At 38.5% G+C, this 26,408-nt stretch overlaps 1 protein-coding gene and 1 long non-coding RNA gene across 2 annotated transcripts in view; one reads left to right on the top strand and one right to left on the bottom strand.

The window, feature by feature from the left end:
• The window catches only part of TMEM30A (transmembrane protein 30A), a 45,767-nt gene extending 27,674 nt beyond the window's left edge, over window positions 1-18,093 (top strand). The window contains 5 exon segments of the mRNA XM_061427227.1: window positions 2,548-2,655; window positions 9,772-9,859; window positions 10,878-11,021; window positions 11,656-11,862; window positions 14,728-18,093. Coding sequence (XP_061283211.1) covers window positions 2,548-2,655; window positions 9,772-9,859; window positions 10,878-11,021; window positions 11,656-11,862; window positions 14,728-14,921 — 741 coding nt within the window. The 3' untranslated portion in view covers window positions 14,922-18,093.
• A 383-nt stretch (window positions 18,094-18,476) lies between these two features.
• Window positions 18,477-26,381, bottom strand: LOC133253692 (uncharacterized). Its single transcript, XR_009738379.1, has 2 exons — window positions 24,986-26,381; window positions 18,477-19,619 (listed from the first exon to the last, which is right to left on the bottom strand). It is a non-coding gene; the product is annotated as an uncharacterized LOC133253692 (long non-coding RNA).
• Window positions 26,382-26,408: the final 27 nt, after the last annotated feature.

The raw sequence follows: 26,408 nt of genomic DNA, 5'->3' as shown, positions 1-26,408 counted from the left end.
AGCCTTTGACTGTGTGAATCACAATAAACTGTGGAAAATTCTGAAAGAGATGGGAATACCAGACCACCTGATCTGCCTCTTGAGAAATTTGTATGCAAGTCAGGAAGCAACAGTTAGAACTGGACATGAAACAACAGACTGGTTCCAAATAGGAAAAGGAGTTCATCAAGGCTGTATATTGTCACCCTGCTTATTTAACTTATATGCAGAGTACACCATGAGAAATGCTAGACTGGAAGAAACACAAACTGGAATCAAGATTGCCGGGAGAAATATCAATAACGTCAGATATGCAGATGACACCACCCTTATGGCAGAAAGTAAAGAGGGAATTCTAAAGCCTCTTGATGAAAGTGAAAGTGGAGAGTGAAAAAGTTGGCTTAAAGCTCAACATTCAGAAAACTAAGATCATGGCATCTGGTCCCATCACTTCCTGGGAAATAGATGGGGAAACAGTGGAAGCAGTGTCAGACTTTATTTTTCTGGGCTGCAAAATCACTACAGATGGTGAGTGCAGCCATGAAATTAAAAGATGCTTACTCCTTGGAAGGAAAGTTATGACCAACCTAGATAGCATATTCAAAAGCAGAGACATTACTTTGCCAACAAAGGTCTGTCTAGTCAAGGCTGTGGTTTTTCCTGTGGTCATGTATGGATGTGAGAGTTGGACTGTGAAGAAGGCTGAGTGCCGAAGAATTGATGCTTTTGAACTGTGGTGTTGAAGAAGACTCTTCAGAGTCCCTTGGACTGCAAGGAGATCCAACCAGTCCATTCTGAAGGAGATCAGCCCTGGGATTTCTTTGGAAGGAATGATGCTAAAGTTGAAACTCCAGTACTTTGGCCACCTCATGCTAAGAGTTGACTCATTGGAAAAGACTGTGATGCTGGGAGGGATTGGGGGCAGGAGGAGAAGGGGACGACAGAGGATGAGATGGCTAGATGGCATCACTGACTCAATGGCCAAGTCTCAGTGAACTCCAGGAGTTGGTGATGGACAAGGCGGCCTGGCGTGCTGCGATTCATGGGGTTGCAAAGAGTCGGACACGACTGAGCGACTGATCTGATCTGAAAACATCAGAAAAGTTTGATTTTTTTTAATGTGATAGACAAGCTATAAAGATGCATTGCTGCTACTGCTGCTAAGTCGCTTCAGTCGTGTCCAACTCTGTGTGACCCTGTAGACGGCAGCCCGCCAGGCTCCGCTGTCCCTGGGATTCTCCAGGCAAGAATACTGGAGTGGGTTGCCATTTCCTCCTCTAATGCATAAGTGGAAAGTGAAAGTGAAGTCGCTCAGTCATGTCCGACTCTCAGCGACCCCATGGACTGCAGCCCACCAGGCTCCTCCATCCATGGGATTTTCCAGGCAAGAGTACTGGAGTTGGGGTGCCTTTGCCTTCTTCAAAGATGCATTAAGTTCTGCTTTTGTCAAAACAGGCAGAATTAAAGACATGGAAGAGACTTACAATGATTTGGAAGCTCTATTAGTGTCCTCTCCCATTCAGAAACACTTAGGGTTTCAGAACTTTTTTCCACAAAGGTGATTGTCCTCAGATTCATTTTTTTGTGGGTTCTGTGTTCTTTCACAAGCCCAAATTTGAATTGGACTAAAACCTTTTCAGAGAACAGAAATCAGCCAACAAAATAAATGAATAAATTAAAAAAAAGGTTTATATGTAAATATTTTATTTATATAGACTGAAAAAATTGGCATACTTGACATTCAAAAATCAAGCCTTGAATAAATGATTGTGTATATGAAAACAGCAAATCAGATAAAGCAAAATGTTATTGAAATCATTTTTCTTTTCTGAATTCCTTTTAATCAAGGATGGATTACAGATTGTAGAAGTAGCAATGAGAAAGGAGAAAATAGCTAATGTTTTTGCCACCTCCAAAATTCTTAGTCATTTAAGATGACTATATGGCATCTTCTAAATAATTATAGTGTATATAGGTTACTCTTCTTTCCTAGGATTTTTCCAAGTTGACTCCATTGCATACATTAAAGTATTTTGCTTGATTATTATAAAATGACTTATCTTTATAATTATAAATTCATTCATTATTAATATTACATAGTATCCTGTTGAAGAATGTACTATGTCCCAATTCAGGTTCAACATTTATTTTGAGCAATAAATGAAAGCTTGACAATTATATCTTTGAAAAGTTGATGCTAGTTGGGTAAAGGCCAATCTGAATTACAGAAAAAATTTTTTAAAGTTATTTATAGATTTTAATTGGAAGATAATTACTTTGCAATTTAAAATTGAAAGTAGATCAAACTAGGCTAATAGATTTCATGAGAGCTTTTCTATTTGTTTGTTTTAACGTAAATAGATATCTTTGAGGTCTTTCAGGGTATTTCAGAGTTTACTCTTGGATTTTTTGGAGCATGCTTTCTTTATTTCCAGTTCTGGCAGAATTCACCCCAGTACCTGTTTTAAGTTATCAATGTTCTCAACTAGTCCAAATTACATAGTTTTTATGTATGCATGAAACTTTATACTTAATAGTTTTATATGAACATTTTTTCCCTTTCTCTAGGGCAATGTATTTATGTATTATGGACTGTCTAATTTCTATCAAAACCATCGTCGCTATGTGAAATCGCGAGATGATGGTCAGCTAAATGGAGATCCTAGTGCTTTGCTTGTAAGTAAAGTGATAGAACATGAAACTGGTGTTTTAATGACTAAGAACATGTGATAATTGTGTTCTCTCATTTCAGTGAGATCTGGCAATTCTCATTTCAATAAGAAATGATAGATATTAAAATGTTAAATGAAATTAAAATATTGCTTGTCATTTTTCCTTTGTTCAGTGAGTGTTTTAGTTAAAATTTTTTTCTCTGGAATTTGGACAGATTCATGATTTCTTGCAGCCAGAGGATGCGTTACTACCTGCTTGTTTCTCATAGTATCGAGATTTTTGCTTTGTTAACTCCCTGGCCTCAGCTGTAAAGAAGCTGCCTGCTAATGCAGGAGACACCTGTTCCACCTCCTGGGTTGGGAAGATCTCCTTGAGAAGGAAATGGCAACCCACTCGAGTATTCTTGCCTGGGAAATCCCATGGGTAGAAGAGTCTTAGTTTAGTTCAGTTGTTCAGTCGTGTCTGACTTTTTGCAACCCAATGGACTGTAACACACCAGGCTTCCCTATCCATCAACAACTCCCAGAGCTTGCTCAAACTCATGTCCATTGAGTCGGTGATGCCATCCAACCACCTCTCCTCTGTCGTCCACATCTCCTCCTGCCCTCAATCTTTCCCAGCATCAGGGTCTTTTCCAGTGAGTCAGTTCTTCCCATCAGGTGGCCAGAGTATTGGAGTTTTAGCTTCAGAATCAGCCCTTTCAATGAATACTCAGGACTGATTTCCTTTAGGATGGACTGGTTGGATCTCCTTGCAGTCCAAGGGACTCTCAAGAGTCTTCTCCAACACTGCAGTTCAAAAGCATCAATTTTTGTGCACTCAGCTTTCTTTATATTCCAACTCTCACATGCATACATGACTACTGGAAAAACCATAGCTTTGACTAGACAGACCTTTGTTGGCAAAGGTAATGTCTCTGCTTTTTAATATGCTGTCTAGGTTAGTCATAGGTTTCCTTCCAAGGAAAGCTCTGCCTTTTAATTTCATGGCTGCAGTCACCATCTGCAGTGATTTTGGAGCCCCCAAAATAAAGTCTGTCACTATTTCCATTGTTTCCCTGTCTCTTTGCCATGAAGTAATGGGACCGGATGCCATGATCTTCGTTTTCTGAATGTTGAGCTTTAAGCCAACTTTTTCACTCTCCTCTTTCACTTTCATCAAGAGGCTCTTTAGTTCTTCACTTTCTGCCTTAAGAGTGGTGTCATCTGCGTGTCTGAGGTTATTGATATTTCTCCTGGAAGTCTTGATTCCAGCTTGTGCTTTGTCCAGCCCAGCATATCACATGATATACTCTTCATGTAAGTTAAATAAGCAGGGTGACAATATACAGACTTGATGTACTCCTTTCCCGATTTGGAACTAATCCATTATTCCATGTCCAGTTCTAACTGTTGCTTCTTGATCTGCATACAGATTTCTCAGGAGGCAGGTAAGGTGGTCTGGTATTCCCATCTATTTAAGAATTTTTTGACAGTTTATTGTGATCCACACAGTCAAAGACTTTGGCTTAGTCAATAAAGCAGAAGTAGATATTTTTCTGGAACTCTCATGCCTTTTCAGTGATCCAGCAGATGCTGGCAATTTGATCTCTGGTTCCTCTGCCTTTTCTGAATCCAGCTTAAACATCTGGAAGATCACAGTTTATGTACTGTTGAAGCCTGGCTTGGAGATTTTGAGCATTACTTTACTAGGGTATGAGATGAGTGCAGTTGTGCAGTGTTTTGAACATTCTTCGCCATTGCCTTTCTTTGGGATTGAAATGAAAACTAACCTTTTCCAGTCCTGTGGCCACTGCTGAGTTTTCCAAATTTGCTGGCATATTGAGTGCAACACTTTCACAACATCATCTTTTACGATTTGAAATAGCTCCACTGGAATTCTATCATCTCCACTAGCTTTGTTTGTAGTGATGCTTCCTAAGGCCCACTTGACTTCGCATTCTAGGATGTCTGGCTCTAGGTGAGTGATCACACCATTGTGATTATAAGGGTCATGAAGATCTTTTTTGTACAGTTCTTCTGTGTATTCTTGCCACCTCTTCTTAATATCTTCTACTTCTGTTAGGTCCATACCATTTCTGTCCTTTATTGAGCCCATCTTTGCATGAAATGTTCCCTTGATATCTCTAATTTTTTCTAAGATATCTCTAGTCTTTCCTGTTCTATTGTTTTCCTCTATTTCTTTGCATTGATCACTGAAGAAGGCTTTCTTAGCTCTCCTTGCTATTCTTTGGAACTCTGCATTCAGATGGGTATATCTTTCCTTTTCTCCTATGCCTTTAGCTTCTCTTATTTTCTCAGCTATCTGTAAGGCCTTCTCAGACAACTATTTTGCCTTTTTGCATTTCTTTTTCTTGGGGACGGTCTTGATCACTGCCTCCTGTACAATGTCATGAACCTCCGTCCATAGTTCTTCAGGCACTCTGTCTATCAGATCTAATCCCTTGAATCTATTTGTCACTTCCACTGTATAATCGTAAGGGATTCTGGTCATACCTAAATGATCTAGTGGTTTTCCCTACTTTCTTCAATTTAAGTCTGAATTTGGCAATAAGGAGTTCATGATCTGAGCCACAGTCAGCTCCTGGTCTTGTTTTTGCTGACTGTATAGAGCTTCTCCATCTTTGGCTGCAAAGAATATAATCAGTCTGGTATCGGTATTGACCATCTGATAATGTCCATGTGTAGAGTCTCCTCTTGTGTTGTTGGAAGAGGGTGTTTGCTATGACCAGTGCGTTCTCATGGCAGAACTCTGTTAGCCTTTGCCCTGCTTCATATTGTACTCCAAGGCCAAATTTGCCTGTTACTCCAGGTATCTCTTGACTTCCTACTTTTGCATTCCAGTCCCCTGTAATGAAAAGAACATCTTTTTTGGGTGTTAGTTCTAGAAGGTCTTGTAGGTCTTCATAGAACCGTTCAACTTCAGCTTCTTCAGCATTACTGTTTGGGGCATAGACTTGGTTTACTGTGATATTAAATGGTTTCTCTTGGAAACAAACAGATCATTCTGTCATTTTTAAGATTGTACCCAAGAACTGCATTTTAGACTTAAAAGAGCCTGGTGGGCTACAGTCCATGGGGTTGTAAAGAGTTGGACATGACTTAGCGACTAGATAACAAAAGCGACAGTCAGTTTGTAATGGAATTTTGATGGATGTAGCATTCTGGGAATATAATTTGTTCTGTTTGGGTTTATTCATTATTATTATACTGGGTAGGAATATGTAAATAAACTACTTTTAATTTCTGAGATTATGTTTTAAAATCAAACATGTATGCTCTTTGTTTTTTACCCTGCTGCTGCTAAGTCACTTCAGTCGTTTCCGACTCTGTGTGACCCCATAGACGGCAGCCCACCAGGCTCCCCCATCCCTGGGATTCTCCAAGCAAGAACACCGGAGTGGGTTGCCATTTCCTTTTACCCTGTGGGACACCTAAGTACTAAAATCCAAAGGGTGGGTTACTGAAAAACTGTCTGAGGAGCTTTTTGAAAATCGAGAGTCCAGAATTCTAAGTCTTTCATGTCTACGTCTACAGGGTTGGAGCTCTAAAATGTCTGTTTTTAACAAGCTCCCCTTGTGATGCTCAGCCGGGTTTGGCAACCTGTGGACTAGGTGATCTTGGGTTCCTGACTGTTGTTCAGCTTTCCATAGTAGTGGTTGGTGCCCAGGTATTTTATATTATTGCTGCCAGTGCAGCAAGCCTTAGCAGTCCCACAGTAATTTAAGGATCTCTTAAAACAGTGACTCTCTTAGAATGCAGTTTAGAACCATATTGGGACCAGAATGGTCCTGGTAAATGTATAATTGCCCTTGGTTATCCTTCCCGGTTTTATTGCTATTTCCTGATGTTTGGGATTTTAAGAAATAATAAGTCTATTAAAGATTCCAGTTAGGTCTGTAATAGTTTGCAGTCCACGTGGGGGTTTATGTTGTTAGATCCACAAGTCCAGAGAAGGTGATGTTCCGTGAGACACACCAGGTACTCAGAATTTGTCGATTGGGATCGTAGATTAGGTGTGTGTTGAAAGATCCAGAAGTGGTGGTTGATTTACAGTTCTTTTATGTAGATACACTCTTCACAGAGGGCAAAAGAAACTGAGATTCTTTTCTTCCAAACTTCAAGCAAAGTTTTTCAACTAAACTTAGGATTTTTTTCTGTAAAGGGCCAATAGTAAACATTTTCAGCTTTGCAGGTCATGTAGTCCATTACAGCTACTCAGCTCTGCCATTTTAGAATGAAGGCAGCCATAGACAGTACTTAAGTGAATGGGTGTAGCTGTGTTCCAGTGAAGCTTTATTTACAAAAACAGGTCCTGGGCTGAATTTGGTTTGCAGGCTATCATTTATTGATCCCTGGACTAGACCAAAATATATGACTTAAGACCAGATGGCTCTCAAAAATTTTAAAGATGTTCAGAATAAACAGATTCAAGTCTAAGTTACTTAACATTGTATGTAAGGCCCTTCACAATCTGATGTCAGCCTACCACTCCGGCCTCTTTGGTTTTATATTCTATCCTTAATGTACCTTTGGCTTGGCTGCCCTGGGCCATATACCAGTCCATTCTGAAGGAGATCAGCTCTGGGATTTCTTTGGAAGGAATGATGCTAAAGCTGAAACTCCAGTACTTTGGCCACCTCATGTGAAGAATTGACACATTGGAAAAGACTCTGATGCTGGGAGGGATTGGGGGCAGAAGGAGAAGGGGATGACAGAGGATGAGATGGCTGGATGGCATCACTGACTATGTGGACGTGAGTCTCAGTGAACTCCGGGAGATGGTGATGGACAGGGAGGCCTGGCATGCTTCGATTCATGGGGTCGCAAAGAGTCGGACACGACTGAGCGACTGAACTGAACTGAACTACGCCTGGTGACACACGTAATCTGCCCATTTTGACATTTACATTTCATTTGTCTAGATTGTGGTTTTTACTCTTTTCCTGGAGGTCCCCTCATCTCAAGCCTGCTGTTTAGTGTCTCTGGATGCAAAATAACTTCTTTCTGTGTGTACTTCATTCATACTGTGTTCATACTTCATTTCATACTTTACTTAACACAGTCTCCCCATATCATCCACTCTCTGTCTTCCTTTCCAGGCCGTTCCAGCAGTTCTACGTAACTGCTAGAGTGATCTTTAAAAAAACATAAATACCATTTCTCTGCCTAAAATCTTTCAGTGGTTTGTTCACTCAGGATGATCTGAGCTGTGCACGACTCTCCGGTCTTACCGTTTTCTTTATTGCCCATACGCTTAACTACATTCCCCCTTGACTTTCTCAGAGATACCAGGTTCTTTCTAAATGGCGTGTACTGTTCTCTTTGCTTCAAGCTCTCTTCTACATGTTCTTCACGTGGCTGTCTCCTACTTTCTTCAGGTCTTAACTTTGATGAGAAAGACTTTCCCGTATCATTTATTTACTTATCTTCTGTCTTCCCAACCATACTGCAAGCCCATGAGAGCAGGGAGCATGACTTTCTTTAATCACCATGTACCAAGTACCTCTACAGTGCCTAACACATGAGAGGCATTTAATAAATTATATGGAATAAATATAGACACTTTTGTCATGGCTCTCATTTCATATTATAGTTGGTTGTGTTTGGGTTTGTTTCCCTTGTTATATTGTGAGCTGCTGAAAAGCAGAGACTTTTTTTTCTTTCATTTTTCCCTTTCTAGCACCTTTCATGGTATGTGGTACATGTTAGGTACTCAGTAAATGGTTTTTCTAAGGCAGTTACTACAAGTATGTAACATTGCTTAGTTCAGTACCTGATGACTAGGTTGTGAATATTTCCTTTCTTTTAAACCTTCTTCAGTAATTTAGTAGCTAGAAGACAGTTCTTCAGGACTCAAGTCCACCATCTCCTCTCTTTGCTGGTTTTCTAAATGAAGTTGCTATTCCACTCCCTCCCTTGACCCCCAAGAGTTTAGTGGTTACAATATATATATGTCACACTGAGAGTTTATTTACCTTTTTTCTTTGAAATCACAGTTTTCATCAAAACAGTCAAATAATAATAGGCTAATTATATATTATTTATCTTCATGGCCTTAGAATAATAACTTTATGAATGTAGATGGCATAGGGACTGAAAAGCTGAGAAGTCAAATATTAAGAAGACCTTATGAGATTCCCTGCCACATTTCTTTAACCTTCTCCTGTCTTTTTCACTCCTGTAGTTCTTTTTCCAATGAGAATGTAGATATAAGACAACATTGGCGATAGTGGAATAGCCCTAGGATGCTAGGTTCTAGTTAATTGCAAACTGAGACTATCTTGCTTTGTTTATGTGTTTTGGGACATGGCCTGATGTGGCCTTGGAATTACAGAATAACTCAGACATATACCTCATGTTAGACTTGGTAGAATCTCTAGATTAACTATAAATTACATGTTTCCTTGAGATCTTCACTAGAGACTAAATCAAAACTGAATCTGGAGGACAGGCGTATTGCTGTTTGCCTTGCCAACATGTTTGTTTTCTTTAACCTGGATGCACAATTTAGAGAAGACTGCTATATTCTGGGACTTCTTTTCCTTCCTTCTCTCCAGTCAGCCAACCCTCTTCCCTGCTCTCCCTTCCTTCTTTCCACAGGATTTAATTTGGGGATTTAACTCCAAACTACAGAATTTGAAATTATCTAGTTGAACATGTTCTTTCTGTAAGTTGGGCCCAGATAAATCAAGGGACTTGCCTGAAGTTACACAGTACATTAGTTGGAACTAGAAGCTCCAGTCTTACTTCCAGTTTAAGATTCCCTTCATTACGTTACAGCTGGATTGACAATAGATGGCTTCTTAATTTTTCTTGGGTCGAAAACTGTTTGTAGTTACGATTTCTGTGTTGGTATGAAGATGTTTTAAAATTTCTTTTTGACATGTATCTGTGTGACAAAATATGTGCAAATGTTACAAAGCAATAATATTAAGGAATATATTTTGCATAGTTAAATGTGGTATTCTTTATAATCTGTCTCTAGTATAGACACTCTGTATGCATTGCAAATAAGAAATATGTAGGCATTGAATTTTTAATCAGTAACTAGGGCTGGCTGATAGTTCTCTCAGAGGCCTGGGTAATAATATCTCTCTTCTTTCCTTTTGAATATCAGAATCCCAGTAAGGAGTGTGAGCCTTATCGAAGAAATGAAGACAAACCAATTGCTCCTTGTGGGGCTATAGCCAACAGCATGTTTAATGGTATGATATAGAGATAAACAAAGATTATATGTATTATGCTATAGTTAGGAATATTTGTATGATCTTACAGAGACAAGAATGGACTTAGCAACTGAACAGGAATATGAAATTGTAAAATTCAACAGCTTTAAGATAAATACATAATATTAGTTTTGCAGTGGGATATTGGAATGCTTTATGACTTTCTTTTGTGAATTCTTATATTTTAAGAATTTATGTCTCTGAGAAGAAAGAAGCAGAGACAGTCTGCTACTTCTGGTTTCACATATGATAAACTAACTTTGAATACTTATACCACTAAAAAGGGGCTACAGCACTGTCTGATATGAATATAATATGAACCATAAATGTGAGACATGTATATAATTTTAAGTTTTCTGATAGTCACATTAAAAACAATAAAACCAAGTTAAATTAACTTTAATAATATTTTATTAAACTCAGTATGCCCCAGATATTATCATTTCAGCATGTAAGTGATGTTCAGTATATAAAGTTATTAGTGAGATATTTTATATACTAATTTTTTATATAAAATCTTTGTCTGATGTATATTATATCCTTACAAAACGTATTCATTTGGACAGGCATTAATTTCAAGAGCTCTGTAGCAATATAGCCAGGGATTACCATGTTGAACAGTGCAGATATAGAATTTGGTTAAGCTAGAAGCTATTTAGCAATGTGTGTTTTTTTTTTTAAAGAATAGGAGAGGCAGATTTACCTTGCAACTTGTTTTATTTGTGTTAATATTAAAACTTTTGACCTTACCACATACCAGCTAGCCATGTAGGAAAATGACTTGGAACTGTATTGAGGGAAGGCAAGTTCATCTAGGATCATAAAGTTACCATAGTTAATTCACATGTAAATAACCAAGAGCAGATGCACATCATGTGCCTGCTTTGTTAAAACTGCTTTGGGGAGCAAATACCAGATCCTCATTTCTCATGGAGTAAAGCTGTTACTATGGATTTTCAGTAGATGTTTAGTAATATCTCTCTTTTCTTGTGTCCAGATACACTAGAATTGTTTCAGGTTGGCAATGCATCTGATCTTACACCTATTCCTTTGAAAAAGAAAGGTATTGCTTGGTGGACAGATAAAAATGTAAAATTCAGAAATCCCCCTGGAACAGATCCCTTAGAAGAACGATTCAAAGGTAAAGTATTACTGTTATCCCTTAAAACATAATCTAGGTATTTTAATGAAATAGCTAAAATTTTCTGTCTTCAGGATCTTAAAAAAGTTTATGGTTTTTTAAAAACAACTTTTCTTCATGTCAAGTTAGGGAAAATATGTAGCATTTTCTAACGTTTTAAAATTCTAAAGGAAACATATACTGTTCATCTTGAATTTCTCTGGTATTTTCTTATGTGTTTCAGCTATAATCTTTTAAAGTTGTAACAAAGTTTATTTTAAACAAGTATTTATTTAAATTTTATAAGTCAAAATTTTGTTTTCTCTTTGCCTCCTTTATTCCATAATGTAATGTTTCTTACCATTACATCTTTGCATTAAGCCATCTGCCTTTTGGTACATACTCAATAGCCTACTTTTAGTAATCTCTTGAGATATCAGTCAAATCTTTGTAATTATTTGTTAAGGTTTTATGTGAGGAATTGATTTCTCTTTAGATTTTAAGACTTAGAATATGACTATATTTCTATTTTTGCACATAGGGAAAATATTCATATTGTGTATCTTTGTTTTATCAGAGTGTGACTTTTTATTGAAACTCTTAATAAAACGGAATATTTTGTCTCCCCATTCCACTCCCATCTCTCCTTTCTAAGGCACAACAAAGCCAGTAAACTGGGTTAAACCAGTTTACATGTTGGATTCTGACGAAGATAATAATGGCTTCATAAATGAGGATTTTATTGTTTGGATGCGTACTGCAGCATTACCTACTTTTCGTAAGTTATATCGTCTTATAGAGCGGAAAAATGATTTACATCCGACATTACCAGCTGGACGATACTATTTGAATATCACATACAGTATCCTTTTTTGGCCATGTACACAGATTCAAAGAATTTGAAAGGAGTATAGTCCAACTTTGTCTGTTATGTGGCATGCTACTTTGTACTTTAGTTTTGTTCACTGCATTTTTATAAGAGTATGTGTATATGTATGAGAAAGTCTCTTTTAACTTGTTTCTTCCAGAAACATATTTAATTTTTATATACTTTGGACTAGAATTCAAGCATCTTATTTGGTGAAAAAGTGATCAGGGGTTCCCATATTACTTAGTAAATTATTTAAAATGTAGTGCTAGATTTATTAATAAGTTAGATATTTTTACAAGAGAGATTGTAATTGAGTTTAATACAAAGGCTAGTAAGTATACCTAGTGCTTAGCAAATAAGTATTGGTGGTAGTGGGCTGTTTCAATATTTTTTTTTTCAAAAATTTTTTTAGATATTAAAAATTAATGAATTTGTTACTTCATATCAACATAATTATTTATAATGATTCTTTTTACAGTACCAAAGCATTTTTATCATTAGCTGTATTGTTCTACCTTAATAATTTAGGCAGACTTTTAAGTGCTGATAAATACCATTTATTTCATCCTAACTCTATGTCAGTTATATTAAATACTCTGCATATATTATTTATTTCAAGCATTGTGAATCATCTCCATATTGTAGACAAGAATACAGGAGCACAGAGCCTTTAAATAACTTATCTGAGATTACACAAGTAGTAGAAAAATTGGGGTTCGGAATCAAGCTGCTGACTCCAAAGGCTGTTGACTTTACCATCAACCACAACTGTAGGCTGCACCCCTGGCTGGTTCACTCAAGTAGTCAGACCTGTCCATATCAGCCTGGGTACAGAGTCTTTCCTAAGCTAGAAATATTGGGCACTAACTTTTATTTAATCTCTAGCCCATTGCTTGTATATATCATGGATGAAAACAGCTCAGATATTAGCATTTAAATGTTTGCTGATGATCTTACATTTTTGATTTTTCATAACCCAAATTATGATTCATGGGGTCGCAAAGAGTCGGGCACGACTGAGCGACTGAACTGAGCCCAAATTAGCTATAAATACGTATTTTCAGTTTAGATTAATAAATGGTTGAATTAATAGACCTCATTTCAAAGTAAAGATCTATTTGGGTCCTTAGTGGTTTGATTTTACACCTCAGCACACACCTGAGCGTGACCTGATAGTGACAGACTGAAAGTGTCCAAGTTTTTGAAACTCTGCCTACATAGCAGCAGTTTTAGACAAACAGACTAAATTTAGGTGCTGGTAGAGAGAATAATTGGAGAAGGAAATGGCAGCCCACTCCAGTGTTCTTGCCTGGAGGATCCCAGGGATGGCGGAGCCTGGTGGGCTGCCGTCTATGGGGTCACACAGAGTCGGACACGACTGAAGCGACTTAGCAGCAGCAGCAGAGAGAATAATCTTGAGGCTGTAGCCAAAGTAGAGGGCAGCCTGCAGCCTACAGCACAAGAAAGGGAAGGCTTTGGAGCACTCAGGGTTTCTTACATTACGTTAAGTCACTTCAGTCGTGTCTGACTCTCTGCGACCCCATAGACGGTAGCCCACCAGGCTCCCCCATCCCTGGGATTCTCCAGGCAAGAACGCTGGAGTGGGTTGCCATTTCCTTCTCCAATGCATGAAAGTGAAAAGTGAAAGTGAAGTCGCTCAGTCGTGTCCGACTCTTAGCGACCCCATGGACTGTAGCCTACCAGGCTCCTCCCGTCCATGGGATTTTCCAGGCAAGAGTGCTGGAGTGGGGTGCCATTGCCTTCTCTGCAGGGTTTCTTAGTTGACAGATAATCTGCACCGAGAAAACTGTTAGGAGAAATGTAGTCTTTTGAAAATCAGTAAGACAGAAATGAGACCTGCAAAACATCAAGGGTTGATTCTCAAAACTGAGTCTAAGGTGGGAACTAGATATTAGAATTAAGGTATAAGCCCCCTTTTTAGGGTTGGGATATTGAGAGACTAGCTTGGGTGATTTGATACCACATCCCATAGAGTATTGGGTTAGTTAGAACTCATAATCATTCCTGGCTTGGGTTGCGATTGATTTAAGAACTAGTAGAGCTGAGCCTCCCATTGGAGTCACAGGGCCTGTCTTCCAGGCTGGGGAGCTACAGAAGCTGGAGAAACAAATGGGAACTCTCACACTTGACTCAAAAGATGTGTCTGAAGAAGTTGTGAACCTTTAGCTTAGGGACTTAGTTCTGTCTTCTTCTCTGCCCTAACTCTTGCCAGAATCCTGGAATTTGTCCATGGATGTAGCTCATCCAGTATGTTGATGTCCCATTTCTTCCTTCATTTCCACTCTGTTTTAGCCATTGACTCTGTGTCACACTGAGTTTTCTCATTGCTCCAAGTCCTCCATATAAAACTTCAGTGTCATGCTTTTTGTCTTGTGCTGCGTCCTTCCACCTTCTCAGAACGACACTCTTGCTACACATGCGTTTTGAGCTCATTGCTCAAAAAGTGCCCCAGTCCCTTCATTCTTCCTGTTTCTCCTGGTCTGTCAACCTCGTTTTCGTCTATGGGTTTCATTGCTGTTTATCTGAAATATTTTTTTTTCACATTACAGGCCTTTTACCCCTTCCTGTGTAATGAGAACAGAAATATCTGAGAAATTACATAACTCTTAAATTTAGTTGCTTTTGCTTGTAAACTATATTGGCTTCTACTACTAACAGTTTGTGAAATCAATCCTTTAGGGTAATAATTGTATAATTATTTTGTGATTTAGAACATATGAGTAAGGTATCTATCATAGAATTATACCAATGAATTACAAGGAATTAAATGCCAACTTAAGTTATATTTTAAACACCAAGTAACAAGACATGGATGTCTTCCTATACACTCTTCAGATTACCCTGTACATTCATTTGATGGACGGAAGCGGATGATCTTGAGCACCATTTCATGGATGGGAGGAAAAAATCCATTTTTGGGGATTGCTTACATCACTATTGGATCCATCTCCTTTCTTCTGGGAGTTGTACTGCTAGTAATTAATCATAAATATAGAAACAGTAGTAATACTGCTGACATTACCATTTAATTTTATATTCTGAAAACAAATTTACTGCATGTGCATCAAGGCCAGTCCTATTCAACCTAGCTTTCAAATGCTGATGTTCTGGTTAGTATGTCATTTTTGAAGTTGGCACATAACATTTTTTAAAAAGCAGTCTTTGTCTTCTGCTTCTTCCTTATGGATGACTTATGAAAATCTATGACGGGTATAAAACAGATTAGCTATACTGATCATATCAACACTGTAACTGTTGAAATGGCATTATGATGTTTCTTTTTTGTTGGGACAGGCTGTGTGATGCATAGAGCCTCTTTCATGTGAAATGCGTCTGCTGCTTATATGTTTATGCTGTGTTGATGATAATATATTGACATATGATACTGTATATGTGTGCCTGTTGTGTGAAGAACGGGATTACAAGATGTATGAGTATAACGACTTGCTAACCTTTCAGGATCCAGAGTTACAAAAAGATGAAGACCAAATCTAAATAAAACACTTCATCATTTTCATGTGTCGTGTGTAAAAGGCTTAAAGTACCATCTTTGTTGAGGTGATTCCTGTATTCAGCTTATCCAGTACAATTGTCAAGCTTAGATTTGATTTCAAAGGACATGCTTAACCTGGCTAGCATAGGAATTAATGCTCGTGTCTGAAGAGGTCAGGTGGGTCTCAGGAGAATTTAAAATTCCACTTCCCATTTTGGCTAAGATGTTGCAGTCAGGAAACTCATCTTGCTGTTTTTACACGTGACCATTTCCCTTGAAGCTTACACTTCATCAGGGATCCAAGAATATAGGTGAGAGGGGAAAACTTCTTGGCAGACCTTGTCTTCTGTCTCAACTATAAACCAGGTATAAATGTTCAAAGGAGACTGTTTTCATTCTTGTGGTATTTAACATTCAGAAATTTGCTTCAGCATTGGAAATACCTCAAGCTGTTTTTAATTTGCAGGTAAGTGTTTTGACCTAAGTACTAATATTATATTTCTGAGATTTTAGAAAACAGTAACCTTTATTTCCTCTATATTTCATCCAGTTTTTACATGTAGGTCAAATGTGGATGTGTACGGACATTCTCTTTAGTTATGGCACCAATTGTTTTGGTTGGTTTTTCTAAGACGTACTTTCAAAGGAAATTCTTTAAATTTCCTAATTAAATTCTGGAGATTTCGGAGTATGTACACGGTAAATTATAATATATATGCTTGAAGTTATTTTATTTTCTATTAACTGGAATTATTTTTAATATTCCTTCTTGAATAAATGCTGTAATTTGTTTGCTATGGAACTGATTCTTGAATGTAAACTTATTTTTTCACATGCATGAAATGTATGTCTTAATCAAAGGTGGCTTAATTGCATTGAAATGGCTATTTTTTTTAAACTAAAATAACTCATATGTTTGTATAGAAAAATGCCTGTTTGAATTAAGAGTTTGTAATGGTTTCCTTTGGTTATATGTTAAATCAAAAGGTCTGTGTAATGTATCAATTTTGACTACATTTTTTAAAAAAAATAATGTAATGGTAATAGTAGAAATGTGCCACACTTAAGTTTTGTACAATATGAAATTCAGTTAAAAGAACTTGTGGTTCATACTTAACAGAATATTACTTGCATGAAGTACTTAATGTTTGGTTATCCTGAAGTTTCTGAATGCATAGGGTATTCTTTGTGTAAAACTGTGTTTTTGTCAGTCGTTCAGAATATGGTTATTTATTCTGATAATTGACCCTCTTGCACATGGCAGTGTATTTTCTGGGATATATCAGTAGGGGAGAGGGCTTCTGCCAGTATTTGCAGGTTGAGTTTGTGCTGTTTAAGAAGGACTGACTGCCATCCTGCATCTCTTTTTCTAACTGGGGGACCAGGATTGCCGCTACAGAAAAGTCGAAGAGCCTCTCCAACCTTTTGTCATCTGTGGTGAAGATGGAATCTTAAAATATATTTGGAGTTTTATCTGTTTTTACAAATACATTGATGGCCTAAGTTCTCCCTTGTCTGCTGCCATTTGAGTTGTAAGGAATTCCTGTTGCTAAATACGAAGAATGTGGAACACTCATATGGCCTCTGTGACTGGGGGAAGGAAGGAAAACATTTCTTTCTTATGGGCTTTATGCTCACTTTTGGAAACACCAATGTCATACTCAGCTTTCAAAGAATCAGAATGCATTTTAAGACAACTAGGTTGAGTAGAAGGCATTGAAGAATACATTAACTTGCTGGAAATAATTGTGATATATGAAGTTCCCAATTGATGGAATTATTTAATATGTAAAGACTAAGAAATTTCTTTGAAATCATAAAGCAGTTTAAAAATAAATTGGTAAAAATAACTGTACTACCTAATAGAGAATTATTCAACCAAGAGAAGAGTCAAGTGACTATTATTTGTTTATTGGTTAGTAACAGTTTATTTGTAAGCTTGATTATATTGAAAGATAACTTACTGTTAGTATATTCTGTATTAATAAAAATGAAAAATATTAATTTTGCTATGTTTAAGTGTCTTGCTAAAATAACAGTGCCCCAGTATTGTTGTTAATATTTAGCTCTAAATTTTAGCCCAAGCTCAATGAGTCCAGGTTTTAACATTTCCATGCCTAGATTTGATTGCCATCTGTATGTGTATTAGTCACTCTAACAGCATTAATTGCAAGATATATCTACACTACTGAGCAGCATCTGTTCTCCTTAGGAAGTGGTCAGAGTATAACCTCAGTTATAGGCAGACAGGCTAGATTTGGTATTAGAGCGAGGGAAATTTTTGGTAAATAGAAAATGAAAAACTGGTAGGGAGACAAGGGCGATGAAAATAATGAACAAGGTGGGGGGGTGGCATAAGAAATGAAAAGCCAGACTAGGAAAGAGGAGCGGCTGAGAGGTAGGCCTAATGGTTGCTGCTAAGCCTCTCATCTCCTGTCTTCATGGGAACGCTGCCTTCGCGTTACTCTGTCATCCTGTGCTGGTTAAGCTGCAGAATTCTGTTCTTTGTGAACATGGCTATTTTGAGGGGAGGATGGAGGGAGTAAGGAAGTGCTGTTTCAAGGAGAATTTGATGCATAAATGTAGTATTTGGATAATCTAGCAAAGTGTATTAGAGCTGGTTTCTTGTCCATGCCCTTCAGTAAACATAAAAATTATATTTCCACTAATGTCATTTGAAATTTCAGAATAAATATGTCTAAAATCGAGTCAGACCATGGTGACCTTATTTCCTTTTATATATCTAAAATTTATCAAACTAATGTACACAGTTAAAAAAATATCTGAAGGCATTAAGATGAAAAACAGCAGTACCTGCTCCAGCTTTTCTAGAGGTGATCACTTTGACTTCAAAAGTTGTTACTTTTGGTATTTATCTTGGTGTATCTAAATAACATGCCTATTCTACTATTGCTTGATTTAATAACTTGAGACCTTATTGTCTTCTTGATGCTATTACTGATGATTTAGCTAACACACATATCTCCCCTTCTCCTACTATATAGTTATAATATTTAATAAACACATTAACTATTGTTTAATTATGACTTTAAAAATACTGTATACAGTAGAGCAAAGGAGAGTGCCAAGATTATACTTTGTACACTTTATTTTTCCCAGAATTAATAATCATTCTACTTTTTAACATTTACATAACTTTCTGGAAGCCTGTCTTAAAATTTTTCTAGCTTTTCTGGCAGGTCCATCATGTTCTCATTGCTGGTCTTTTGATGGATTTTGTCTCCAAATATCAGATAACCCGATTCCCTGTTTTTACTAGGAAGGTCTGTCCTGCAATCGTCCTTCTCTGCCAGTCTGTGCTGGTGATTTTTTGGTGAGCTACACAGCTGTTACTCCATGCTCTCATTGCGCCCTCCTGTGCTGGATCTGCTGGGGCCTAATTTACTCTCTTGTTTACTGGAGCTATTTTCAGTTTTTATGTAAGTGAATTTCCTCCCATTTCTGGCTAGTCTGAGCAATCTATTGTGTATGAGTGGACCCCAAAAACTTATTGAAAGCTCTTTGTTTGTGGGCTAGTGCTTGGCCAGTGATGGCCTCCCCAGCATAGTGCTACTCAGAACTGCCGCTTATGATAAAATGCTTAGACAAGTAATAAATGGTTGGCAGGTCAGCAACTGTAGGTAGATTGAATTTTGAGAAGTGCTGCATTAGGGAATGACTGTCAGGAAGCCAGTCCTTTGGCTGGAGGCCTTTTCTGTGGGACTGTTCAGTTTTTCTAGGGATGAATTCTCTAGTCTTCTGCAAAAGGAAGGGTTGAAAGAGGATCTGTCTCTTACTGCTCTGAACTTTCTGCTTCTTCTGCCTTGTCCTCCCCCTCAGTTTCTGTTTCCACTTCACATACTTCTGCTATACCTGTCCCTTTGTATATGCTGTCCACCTAGTTGTCTCCCATTACTTTTTCCAGATAAAAATTCTCTCTTCTTCTGCCTGTGGGAGACACGACGGAGGTGAGAGGTGGTATCTGTCAAGAGGCAGAGGGGTGGAGATGTTGGGGATCGGACCATTCTGTTGTATACAGTTTTCAGCTACTCATTTTCAGGCCGGTCCCTTGACTCCACTCTGCTGTAAGTTCTGCTTCCAAGTTTGAGCTTCTCGGGTTTTGGAGCCCATGAGCGTGCTTCTCAGTGGGATCCGTCCCCTTGCAGTCCCTGTAGATGCTGGCTCCCTCTGTCCTGCTCAGCCATATTCCATCTCCTTTCTGTTTTCCAGAAACCTGTTGAAATTGATTTCTGTTATTGTCTCCTTTTTACTCTCCATCATTTTAGGCTGTATTTTTTTAAATATTCTTTAGACTGTCATACAATAATCATTACTTTTTGTTCTTGTACAGTTTTGTGAATTTTAACACATGTATAGATTTGTGTAACCATCTTAGAATACAGAGCAGTACCACAATCCTGTCTCCTTTCTACTGTACAGCGTTATAGTCACCCTTTCCTCCACCCATGAACCCAGGCAACCACTGATCTTTTTTCCACCCCCATAGTTTTGTCTCCTGAAATGTCATAAATGTATTCATATGTAACCTTTTGAAGCTTGCTTATTTTATTCAGCATAATGCCTTTGAGATTCATCTAAGGTGATGTATCTACAAATATCTCTTTCAGTTCCTTTTCTTTCATTTTATTGGAGTTGACAGACTTTTGGGGCCAATCCACTATCTTAAACTGGAACCACCTGGAAGTACATTTTGGTGATTTTATTGTGTTTTTAAATTAATGTGAGCTTATCTGTACTTCACAGGCTTTTCTATGAAACGGTGATGTGGAAGAAGACTGAACTCACCGTACACCACTTTTACCGTGAAGACTGATACGCCGCTTTCTGCATTTCTTGTCCTTTGTTGACAAGAAACGCAGAAAAAAATAGCTTTACAAGTACATGTCAAATAACAGTTGAATCAGTGGGCTAAAATAATCCCTGGGTTGTATTGTCTTCCCTTTTTCACAACAAAGCTTGTAAAAGGGAAATTATATTTTAATACTGTCTTCAGCTAGCCTTTCGCCCCACTATTGCACTGTGGCCTCTTCACTATCTGCATCTGAAAGATCCTGTAGAATAATACAGTTTTTAGAATCAGGCTGACCTGGCTCTTAAATATATAAACTGTATCTTCAGATAATTTAATCTCCTAAATCATTGACTTACCATTTCCTTGCCAGTAAAATGGGGATTTTAATACCACTTGACAGATTTTGATTTGAAGAATAAGGCAAGTGATAGATGATAAGCATTTAGCACAAAGTATAGAAAAATGGCACTCAGTGAACAACTTTTTGTCAAATCAGCTGAGCCCATCCCATCCTAGCCTGGGCTTTCTCTTAACATTACTCGATGTGGTGAATGGTATGAGCAACCATCTTATGAGTTAAACCAGAAATCTGCTCACCTCCCCAACTTCCCAGTCTGATAAATCACTACATTCTGTTGATTTTTGAAGGTGCTTCCTCATTGTTGACTCTCTAACCCATCTTCTAACCTACATTCCTTTAGCTCCATCTCTTGCTGCTGACGTCAGGTTTTGTTTGGATTTCTTGGATTACTGTAATGTGTCAGTCCCTTAGTCGTGTCTGACTCTCTGACCCCTTGGACTGTAGCCTGCCATGCTCCTCTGTCCATGGGGATTCTCCAGGCAAGACTACTGGACTGGGTAGCAATTCCCTTCAAGTGCCTGCTAATGGTCTCTCTGTCCTAGTAACTCATATCCAATCCAGCCTTTTTACTACTACCAGAATGATCTTGAAATAGAGTTGATTCTAAAGCATTTGCCATTTAAACCTTTAAATGGCCCAAACACCTTCAGAATAAAATCTAAAACTCATCATTAAAAACTTCCCATCTTCCACTATTGCCTCACGTTTCCATCTGTCCTACCAAACCAAACTACTTGCATGCCGTTCCCCAAGAGATCTGTTCACCATCTTTTCTTCACCTTGCATCTGCTGTGCCTTCTACCTGGATACTTTCTCTGTTGACCCATATCTCCTTGCCAGCATTTCCTCCCGTGGTAATAGCTCACATTTACTGAATTGTATCATTTAATCTTCACAGCCACTTGATGATGGGTACTAGTATCTCTATTTTACAGATAAACAGGTATAAATAGAGACATTTGCCTTCCTTCATATTACTATTCAGGGCTTCCCTCATAGCCTAGTCGGTGAAGAATCTGCCTGCAATGCAGGAGATCCTGGGTCGGGAAGATCCCCTGAAGAAGGAAATGGCAGCCCACTCCAGTATTCTTGCTTGGAGAATCCCATGGATAGAGGAGCCTGACAGGCTACAGTCCATGTGGTTGTAAGAGTCAGACACGACTTAGCAACGAGAGAGAGAGAGAGAGATTACTATTTAATGACAAATCTAGGTTCTAAATTCCAGGTTCTTAACTTGTAATATTTTTTTTTCTATTTTCACTCCCATCCAGGCCTCTGTTTTACAGTTCCTGTAGTAGATTATATGCTTGATGATTATTATACCTGTTATTAATCATGTTCTTGCCCTAAGTGTGGAATGACTTTTAATCTTTACCCCATTTAATTCTACCAGACCTTGCTAAAATTCAGCCTTTTAAAAACATTCCTAATGAACACAACTTTCCTTGAGTTTCCCGTAGCAACCCTGTATCAGTTACCAGAGAGTCATTCTGTCTGCATCATAATTTACTCTTATGTGTGTATTATCTTTGTAATTATTAAAGGTTGGGGGTTTAAAGTTATCCCATGAGCACATCACAAAGTGTTACGTTCATAATAATAATAACTTATCGGGGGTAGTAAACAAATTGTTCAACAGGAGTGAACTTATATTGTGGTTTTATGAAAGTATTTTTCATACATAGGATTTTAGATCCAAGGATAAAGATCATTAGCCCAATCCCTAACTTTGACGATGAAGAGACTGTAGCTTGCAGTTAGAGAAATTATTTAATAATAAAATAATACAGTAGTTGAGATAGTCAAATGTTTCCTGATTCCTATGTAATAAAGAAAATATGAAATTATATCTATCTTTTATCAAGCTAGTAGTTTTTAATACATTAAACTTCACTTGAAGCCATTCTGCTACATTATTTTTGTAAAGCTTTAAGTGGTTTAAGGGTGATTCCAGAGTTAAAATACATCCCAATCACACAACACTCTATTCTGGCTTTCCTCTGCTTTTTATGTAGAGGAGTTCTAGGCAGGATGAAATTAAGTGTGATTTTTTTTTTTTTTTTTAAGAAAAAGGAAGATTGAGTTAACTGTGATTTGGTAACTTTGCCTCAGTAACTGTGAAATTTTTTCACTTAGTATGTTCACATCTACATCCACAAAGGTATCTTACAGCAAAAGTAAAATTAACCATTACCCACCTCAGATTTTCCACATATCTAAATGGCATACTGCCAGTTCTCTTATGAAGTTCTAGAGTTCTCAGAAGGAAAGATTTTCAATGAAAGAGCCATTTCTAATAATTTTCTGATATTACAAAAGAACCCCAAACTGATGTTTTGGAAAAGAACCTATTTTGAAAATAAATATTCTGCTTCAGAGAATGAACTTAACAAATCAGGTAACAAATTTCAAGTGTGCCTGGGAAAACTAAAGTTTGATAGGCACCCAGGCAATGGGACCCCACTCCAGTACTCTTGCCTGGAAAATCCCATGGACGGAGGAGCCTGGTAGGCGGCAGTCCATGGGGTCGCACAGAGTCGAACACGACTGAGTGACTTCACGTTCACTTTTCACTTTCCTGCATTGGAGAAGGAAATGGCAACCCACTCCAGTATTCTTGCCTGGAGGATCCCAGGGATGGGGGAGCCTGGTGGGCTGCCGTCTATGGGGTCGCACAGAGTCGGACACGACTGAAGCGACTTAGCAGTAGCAGGCACCCAGACAAATTTCAGCTGTGTTTTTCTGTCAGGAAAGTCATTTACAGAGCCAAGGGGATGATGAGTGAGGGACCCTGGGACTGAAAAATGATTAAAAGGAGTACAAGTATTAAGATTTGTGAATTTCTATACTCAGTAAAATGAATTTGCTGTTTTGTACAGTGTACTATTCACTTAACCAGTATTTACTGAGTGTTTTCTAACATGCCAATTCTAGGTGCTGGGGATACAGCAGTGAAGAAAAAGTTTTAAGCAGAGTCACTATCTAATTTAAGTCCTTAAAAGGATCATGGCTGTGTGGAAGATAGACTGAGTGGAAGACTGAGTGGAAGAGTAGAAGCAGGGAAACCGTTTAAAAAGGTTTTTTTTTTTTTTTTGCAGTAATGCAAGCAATAGATGCTGACTTGGCCTGGAGTGGTGGTAGCTGTGGAGATACAAGAAGTGGTCAGATTCATAAGTGCAGCCAGTGGGATATTCTAATGGATTAGTTACAGGATATGATAGAAAAAAGCCCAAGTTTGGGGCTTGATGTAAAATTACAGAGAAAGCTTAGAAATAAGGAGTAGAAAGAATTCAGTTTTGTTAAGTTTGAGATGCCCATTAGACAGTAGGGATGTCTGGAGTGCAAGGGCAAAGTCAGATTGGAAAGCTGCCTGCACACAAATGATGTTACATGGCATTGGATGAAATCACAAGAGGGATGAATGTAGAAGTTGTGATCTGAAATTCAGAAATTGAGAGAGGATGAGGATCAAAGAAAGGAAACTAGTAGTGGCAGCTTCTGAAATAGAACCACTGAAGGAGGAGCATGAGAGTCTCATTGGGATCAACTTTCGAACTATACACGTTAATACTGTATTACTATATGATTTATTTCCAAAGTAAAAATTGAAGAGATACTGTGAGGGAATGATCTACTGTGTTAAATGTAGCCAATAGATGGAAAAGAGGAAAATTGATACAGTTTAAACATTAGGAGTGGAAGGGAAAAAAGTACAAGGAAATGTGTTTTATGGTGGAGAAGAGATGTTATTGTAACTGAACTCATACGAGATTTAATTTGGGAATGTGTTTATATGCTCATGGAATGATGATTTAATAAGGGGAAAATTGTAATGACATGAATATAAGGAACTACATCTACTTTAAAATCTATTTTATGTGCTCCTTTGGTTCTTTTTGGACAAAACTGTAAATCTGCTAATCTGCTGCTGCTGCTGCTGCTGCTACGTCGCTTCAGTCGTGTCCGACTCTGTGTGACCCCATAGACAGCAGCCCACCAGGCTCCCCCGTCCCTGGGATTCTCCAGGCAAGAACACTGGAGTGGGTTGCCATTTCCTTCTCCAGTGCATGAAAGTGAAAAGTGAAAGTGAAGTCGCTCAGTCATATCCGACCTTTAGCGATATGTCATTAATTCATTGCTGGCTAGTAGGTTACCACCTTTAAGCAATCTCAGGGGAATGGTAAGAAATTCACATGATCTCTGTTCTTAATTACTATCCAGTTGGCTAAATGGAGAAAACATAAGAGCATATACAACTTTAACAGTTACAAATTATAGACAATCCATTAAAAAATGGCTATGCCCCAGCTGTTCAGTTCAGTTCAGTTCAGTCGCTCAGTTGTGTCCGACTCTTTGTGACCCCATGAATTGCAGCACGCCAGGCCTCCCTGTCCATCACCAACTCCCGGAGTTCACTCAAACTCACGTTCATCGAGTCGGTGATGCCATCCAGCCATTTCATCTTCTGTTGTCCCCTTCTCCTCCTGCCCCCAATCCCTCCCAGCATCAGAGTTTTTTCCAGTGAGTCAACTCTTCGCATGAGGTAGCCAAAGTACTGGAGTTTCAGCTTTAGCATCATTCCTTCCAAAGAACACCCAGGGCTGATCTCCTTCAGAATGGACTGGTTGGATCTCCTTGCAGTCCAAGGGACTCTCAAGAGTCTTCTCCAACACCACAGTTCAGAAGCATCAATTCTTTGGTGCTCAGCTTTCTTCACAGTCCAAATCTCACATCCATACATGACCACTGGAAAAACCATACCCTTGACTAGACGGACCTTTGTTGGCAAAGTAATGTCTCTGCTTTGGAATATGCTATCTAGGTTGGTCATAACTTTCCTTGGCCCCTGGTAATTATGTTCAAGTACTTGATTACAGTGCATATTTCAGAGTGGAGAATAAACCAGGTCCTTTCAGCCCCAATCTAGGCAATAGATGAATTGGTTATTCATAGTTTATAAATATACAAATTAATAAATCATTGGGTATTAAGATTTGTGAGGAAAAGAACTGGGAACAAGTAACTTGGCTCTAACCCTAAAGACTAGAAGGAATTTCAGTTATTTTATCTACACGTTTCACCTAGCTGACCCCATATATCATCAGCTTTCTTTTTGAAATGACAACGGAATAATTATGTTTGTGAAAAGGTGGACATATTTATTGTAGTATGGGGTAGCTGTTTTTATATTTATAGCCGCTTGGGGGTGGGTACTTGTCATGTGGGGTTATTTAAGCAGGACTGCTATCTGTGCTTAGCAAGTCCAATCACGGAACGTGCCCGGCCAGCCTGAGGCAGCAAGCCCCAAGAGTCTAAATTTGCTCTCTCGTTTCTGGCCCCCCAATTAAAATTTCCCCCTGTTCTCAGCGTTCTCCCAGACTCAGAGAAACAAGCGAACAGCTTCCACAACTTCGCGACCCTGTGGGAGAGTTTCATGAATGGGGAGTTCTGCAGCATCCAAAGGTAGAGGAAGATAAAAACTCGTATCCCGACGCAGCTCTGCACGGCACATGCTCAGCTCAAGGAACAGTAACGGTCTCACGACAGCGGAGAAAAATAAAAAACTGTATCCGTGTAAGAGGAGTTAACCCTTTTTGTTTCGTATTTTATCCAGCCAAACCAGGTTGCTCAGAGTTCTACGGCTTCTTGTTCAAAATACACAAACTAATTTTCTTTCATAGCCTGGCCTCATATTAATTTTATCTAAGCTAGTTAAAAAGAGGACGTAACTCCTCACTGCTTGCCTCTCTGGTCTCAAAAGTCGTCTGTGTCTCCCCAGCCTCAGCTCCTGGGCGAACCCGCCGCTCAGGGAAGAGGCCGAGGCGCAGAGACAGCCAGCCGCCTAGAGC

The sequence above is a fragment of the Bos javanicus genome, chromosome 9 (genome assembly GCF_032452875.1).
Source record: "Bos javanicus breed banteng chromosome 9, ARS-OSU_banteng_1.0, whole genome shotgun sequence".
In the NCBI taxonomy this organism is placed as follows: domain Eukaryota; kingdom Metazoa; phylum Chordata; class Mammalia; order Artiodactyla; family Bovidae; genus Bos; species Bos javanicus.
The sequence above is the reverse complement of the archived record's forward strand: the minus strand, read 5'-3'. Positions and strand labels throughout refer to the sequence as shown.